Here is a 6,051-nt window from a genome sequence, read left to right as displayed (position 1 = left end):
GAGCATTAAGGATTTTACGAAGGATTTTGGACTGTAAGGATTGGATTCTGGAGGAATTTGATGGTTTAGTGGAGCCCCAAAGCTCAACTCCGTAAGTCCAGATAGGCCTTATAATAGTCATGTAGATCAGTCTTTTGTAATAGATTGGCATTTTAATAAATTAGAAACGAATTTTTTTAGTGCAATTTTTTTTTGCAATGCCAGCTGACCTAAGATAACAGCTGGTTGAACGATGTATATAGCTTGGATGAATAAAGTAGTCTTTCAGTTGAAACCGCGAGTGTCATTTCTTGTCCCTTATTCCTTTTTTTGAGTTCTTGAACCAAATAACACTTAACTTATATACTATATATACTCACACATTTCTTCCAATCTTGCCCCAACTCATTAAAGCATCTAATCACATAAATAGGAAATTACACTAATACTATAACCCGTAGATATAAACACAAAAGAACTAAACATATATTAATATAATATAAATCTATGATTTCTATTTCATGTTAATCAATTTTACATGTTTTATTTTAATTGAATAGTGGTTTTTTTCCCCCTTCAGTTTGTTTTACCAAAAATGTAAAATAGATTATTAATGTAAAATGTATTTAGTATAAGGAGAATTGTATTGTTTAAGGAGGTATCCCAAAACAATAAAGTAAATATTGTACATTATATATTTATACAATATTTTTTTTTTAAACTTAAAATAACCAAAACTAGTTTTTTTTGTTTTCTAGCCTAAACATTTTTTTTTTTTTTTTTTTTTAACAGAAATAAATGAAATGCTATAACAACAAGAAGGAAATGTATTTCACTGAGAAGCTTAGAAGGACGATAGAAAGGTCCTTCCGGACTTCATGAAGGATAAACAAGAGACAACAATAACAATGGCCCGCCTCCTTGGAGCTAAGGGCGAGAATTAAAGCTAAAAATAGCCCTAAGACTGGGGGGGCACAAAGGTAGGGCTCCCCCGGGCCACAAATCCCTACAAACAAAGGGCCTAAGACACCGAGCCTGGTTTACAGAAGCCACTCACGATTTATGTGGGATAGATGGGCCACAAGGCGCTAGTCTTCTTTCTTAGCCACAACTACCTCCCCACTCCTCCCGGGGGGCCTTACTGTGTACTCCCCCCTGTCCCATTCAGTAGTTGTTGTTGTTCCCTTACTGCAGTAGGAAGGGGTACTTTGAGCTGAGTGCGATGTTACCATATCAATATATAAGAAAAAAAAAACAGAATAGCCTCTGATTAACCAGCACTCGACCGAAGGTAAAGATGAAATATGTTATTGGAAGAAGATAGTTAAATATATGAAGTAGATAGCACATTGTCAGCGTGGCGGTCAATATAGTTACAAGGATTGCCTTGTTTTGTGTTATAATCTCCTCTTGTGAGATTGTGACATGTCGTACACTGACCAACCTACTCGCTATAATTGTCTGTTTGAAAAGTCAGATAAGTAAGGCTAGGATGGGGGCGGGAGTGGAGGGTTTCATGCCATTTTTCAACTCGAGGCGCTATTGAAATATTGCTCGATTAAACTATCTTAATGTCTTCCCGTTTTAAGCTGTTATTTTAAAAGTGATATAGGTTATTAGTTAAACGTTTTATTTATTTATTCTTTGTACTTGCAAAGTGGGACGAAACGTTGGTTAAAATTAAATAGCTTTCTTCCTACTAGTCTTTACCTTTTTTGACCACTACCCTGACTATCTTTCTACAGTAAAATATATTAAGAAATAAAGTACTGTGAAAATACCAGTTTTTTAAAAAATAAAACTAAAATAACTGTTAAAAGCCACCTCAAATTGTCTTTTTGTTGGAAAGCTTTAAAAGAACAAACTAGAAGGTTTGGATATAAACAGTTATTTGGTTAGTCTAACATTTATAAAACGTAAACATAAAAGAAACAAAAGCCAAATAAACATATGAATACAAGTAAAAATAAAAAGGAATTTTAGATAAAATAAATTAAGAAAACAAATGAAGCAAATTTACAAGAAAAACAATATAAAATAGAATAAATACTGCTTGACGAAAGGTTGCTCCACTCCGATAGGTCATGGGAAGATATGTTGCTTGTCGAGGTGTGTAGGTCGCAGCTAAATACACCGCTACAATGGTCCAAGGTGTAGTGGCTCATCGATAGTCCAAATATCCAAAAGCCAAGATGGCCACACTGGTACTTATTGAGGGCTGATAGGGTCTAGTTATTTTAATTAATTATGCGAGCTGATTAATTAACTATTCATATTGCACTTAAAGGCAAGAAACGCAGAAAAGGTCTCGGACTTTAACATCGACTAAAACTCTCAAAAATGTCTAGTAAAATAACATCAACAAAGCAGGCAGGGCTGGTTCCACATTATCATGGCCACTAATTAGCCAGAACTGATATAAAAAAAGATGGACGGTCCGTTGCTAGGTGACGCCTTAGCAGCGATTATCAACGATTAGCAACTATCTCTATTACTCAATTATAACAAAACAATTTTTTTATTTATTTTATTTATTTGTTGATATTTACAACTGTATAAAAAAATACAACCAGTAAATTTGATCATAATGACATAATGATATGATACAGGATGTAGAGAAACTACCCAGTAGTAGAACTCTAAAAACAGTTTACAATATAAGGTCACGAGGCCATCTTCTTTAACAAAACAAATAAAATACACACTTTTCTTCTCAAATACTTTATCCAATTAAAATAAAATAAATGTTACTAAATTAAACACTAACACAACTCAAATAATATTTACAAGGTAATAATAAAATATGGTGTTAACAATAACACAACTTTTTTCTTTAATAATACTTTTTATTTATAGATAGATATTAAAATCTGCCACACAGTTGTGTAATAGTGATTAATGATCTCATACATACTAAAATAAAATAAAATAAATGAATAAAAAAAACTCTCTTAAAATATATAGTAACAGAATAAACAAAATCAACATAATCAAACTATCTGTATGAAAAATAAATAAATAAATAAAGTAACATAATGACAAAATAATATAGTCTCTAGTCACATTTACACTCTAATATACAATATTTACACAATCGACCTGAGATTCCCTGACCCCACTCTATCCCCCACGTGTGAGGGGTACAGTAGAGTTCAAAAGATCCCAGCGCACTGGTAGGGAACCAGTGGAGGCTGAGCAAGTGGAGAATCTGACCATTGCCAGAACTCCAATTGTCTATTATTATTTTACAATAAGTCTCTTTGCCACTTCCGTTTCGACCTTCTAGGTGGGCTGTAGGGATGGGAGGAACGATAAGGTTTGAACCAAAGGATTAGGATGGTTGAAAAGGTTTATATGGAATTTTGAGAATTTGGTTGGAATGAGGTCAAGGACAAAAGGGATATGTAGATCAAGGTGTAGTGTTCTGTTGGAAACGTAATAGGGTGCATTAACTATGGTTCTAAGGATTTTGAATTGAAAGGATTGGTAACGTTTGATGTTCGACGGTTTAACTGTTCCCCAAAGTTCAAGTACGTAGGTCCAGATAGGTCTGCGTATAGTTTTTATAAATTAGTAGTTTGTTTTCTAGTGAGAGATGAGAGGTCTGGTAAATAACATAACTACTATTTAACAATTGATTATCCTTCGTACACTTAAATTAAATCATCTGTATAAAGACATTTTTACTTTCGCTCGCGTTCACATGAAATATTTTGTAAGAAGTTCGCTGTTCGCTATGGATTTAGAGAGCCAAAGATTTTAGGGAAAAAGTGACAAAGCATTCAGTCTTCGAGATGAGGTTGAGTTTCCCAAGCTGCAAGTCACTGCTCCTTTAACTGTTTTATTGTTTACATTTGTAATTCCCGATGCTATTGGCTACTTCTTACAAACAAAGGAGCATCCACTGTGATTCCTAAAACTTTATTTTGAAATTATTGTATTTTTTTCCTTTTCTTAAATTACACCCCTCCACATACTTCACAGCCGTACACCAACTATAGCCTGAGCATTGTTTCAAACATAAGTATAGTTGTTTCTGGTTTTAATTTGGATTTTCTATATATAGATAGGTTATAGCATTGCTTACTTTGCGTAGATTTGAGTTAGTTTAATGTTGATATGGTGATTCAAGGTAAGGCGACGATCAAGTATTATTATGTATTAGATTTATTGTACAAATGGAAAAATATGCAAATAATTTTTTAGGGACCTCTATTAGATATATCCGTATCAGATATATGAATAAAGTGAATTGAGTATAACAATGCCTCGGGGCTTGGAGTCCCTCAAGGAGAGAGCTATATTACACTGGGGAAACAGGGGATTAGTTTTATTAATTAATATTTCTGAGCCTTCTCGTATATTTCAAAATTTAAATTAATCTGCCTCATATTATATTCTCTTTTCTCTCTCTCTTTCCCTTCTTTCTCCAAGTCTTAGTCTAGTTAAAAAAAATTTAACAAGAGTATATAATGTAATGAGTAATCTTGTACAAAGGTTATTTTTTAACCTCATTATGATTGGAATTTATAAGGAAATCAAACTAACTAAAATATAAATCATCTCATCTAGTACGTTCAATGGTGAAAACTTGTTTTTTTCTTACGCCACAGGAAGTGGGCTATTACGCCATTTTCCCTCTCGCAGCCCAATACAATTTTACTCTTCCTCTTAGTTGGTACGCATTCTGCTGGATATCTTTTAGACCAACACACGTCAAGAGATGGCCCCCATCCATGTATCCCATGTTGCATAGAGGACATTTCGGGGAATCTACGATGCCAATTCGATGGAGGTGCTTTTGGAGCAGATCATGTCCTGTTACTAGGCGGAAACAAGCCATTCTCTCAGCTCTGCTAAGATTTCCGTGAATTCGTTTATCCTTATCCAGTAGGCTCTCCCACTTCTTAGAACTTTGTGTCTAGCACTTGTTCTGTCCGTACAATAAGAGCTTATAAGTGATTTCACTGTTCTGTAGGAAAGTGGTAGAACAGGCTGGTTCTCTGCACAACCAAGCTTAGCCAACTTGTCAGCTTGCTCATTACCATCTATACCAACATGGCCTGGTATCCACTGAAGAACTATAGCCCTTCCTCTTTTCTTCATGATAGCAGCCATGTTTCTGCACATTTCTTCCGTGACCCTACGGCACCTGGTGTTAATTTTTGTATTACGGCTTGGGAGTCGCTGAATTTCAGTGTTGTCATTGCATTCAATAGTGGCTTCCATCGCAGAGCAGATAGCCTGCATTTCTGCATCATAATTATCACATCCAGCTCCAACGGGAAATGACAATTGAAGGTTGATTGAGTATACACCTGCTCCAAGTCCCTTGTTAATACCGGACGCAGACCCATCGGTATAAATGTGTAGCCATTGCTCTATGGGGTATAGTTCATAAATTGTTTTTAGTGCAGCAGCTCTAAGCTCGGGTTCAGGGCAATCTTTCTTGATACGACCACATGCCAGTTTGAATCGCCCGTAGACTTCAGCGGAATCGTGCTTTGGCATGTAGGAGATGCTCATATTCTGCCTTTCATCAGTGTGAATCTCAAGACGACCATATACTGAAAAAGGAATGTGTATGTGTTACAAGGAACCTTTACTAGCCCAACCGTGAAAAGTAGTAAAAAGAAAAGAAATAAACAGCCGAATTTAGTTATTGTCGTATTTTTAAATATGGGAACATAATAAAGAAAAACAAAATATACAAACTAGAAAAAAAAGAACAAAGCAAACATAAAATTATTAGAAACATTAAATAAAGGTTTAACAAGAGCAAAAGAAAAAATGTTTTTATATCACCGAGGGTGATTGATTGGGCCCCGGTGGGTAGATTATGTCCTGGTGAAGGTATTTTTGAAAAGACGTGTCTGCCCTTCTTGTCCTCTTGGAGGATGACCCGGCGTGGTCCGCCCTAGGCTGGCGAAGATGACCGACTGCAGGTTACTAAGACTAAGTAGATAGAACTATGAAGATTATGAAGAAGCATAACAGGCGATGTGTGTGCACATCAAAGGCTCAAAAGATGCAATATTATTTATTTTACAGTATAAAAAACAAAAGAGAAAA

The 6,051-nt window shown here is 35.1% G+C and overlaps 1 protein-coding gene across 1 annotated transcript; it reads right to left on the bottom strand.

The window, feature by feature from the left end:
* Nucleotides 1–4,371: 4,371 nt before the first annotated feature.
* On the bottom strand, nt 4,372–5,505 carry LOC136795952 (uncharacterized). Its single transcript, XM_067048186.1, has 2 exons — nt 5,006–5,505; nt 4,372–4,420 (listed from the first exon to the last, which is right to left on the bottom strand). Exons 1-2 carry the CDS (start codon nt 5,503–5,505, stop codon nt 4,372–4,374), a joined length of 549 nt encoding a protein of 182 aa, XP_066904287.1.
* Nucleotides 5,506–6,051: the final 546 nt, after the last annotated feature.

Source organism: Halyomorpha halys, unplaced genomic scaffold (assembly GCF_000696795.3).
Source record: "Halyomorpha halys isolate HHAL.00 unplaced genomic scaffold, Hhal_1.1 Scaffold189.1, whole genome shotgun sequence".
Lineage (NCBI taxonomy): Eukaryota > Metazoa > Arthropoda > Insecta > Hemiptera > Pentatomidae > Halyomorpha > Halyomorpha halys.
Note: the sequence above shows the minus strand (reverse complement) of the source record. Positions and strands in the feature narration are given on the sequence as shown.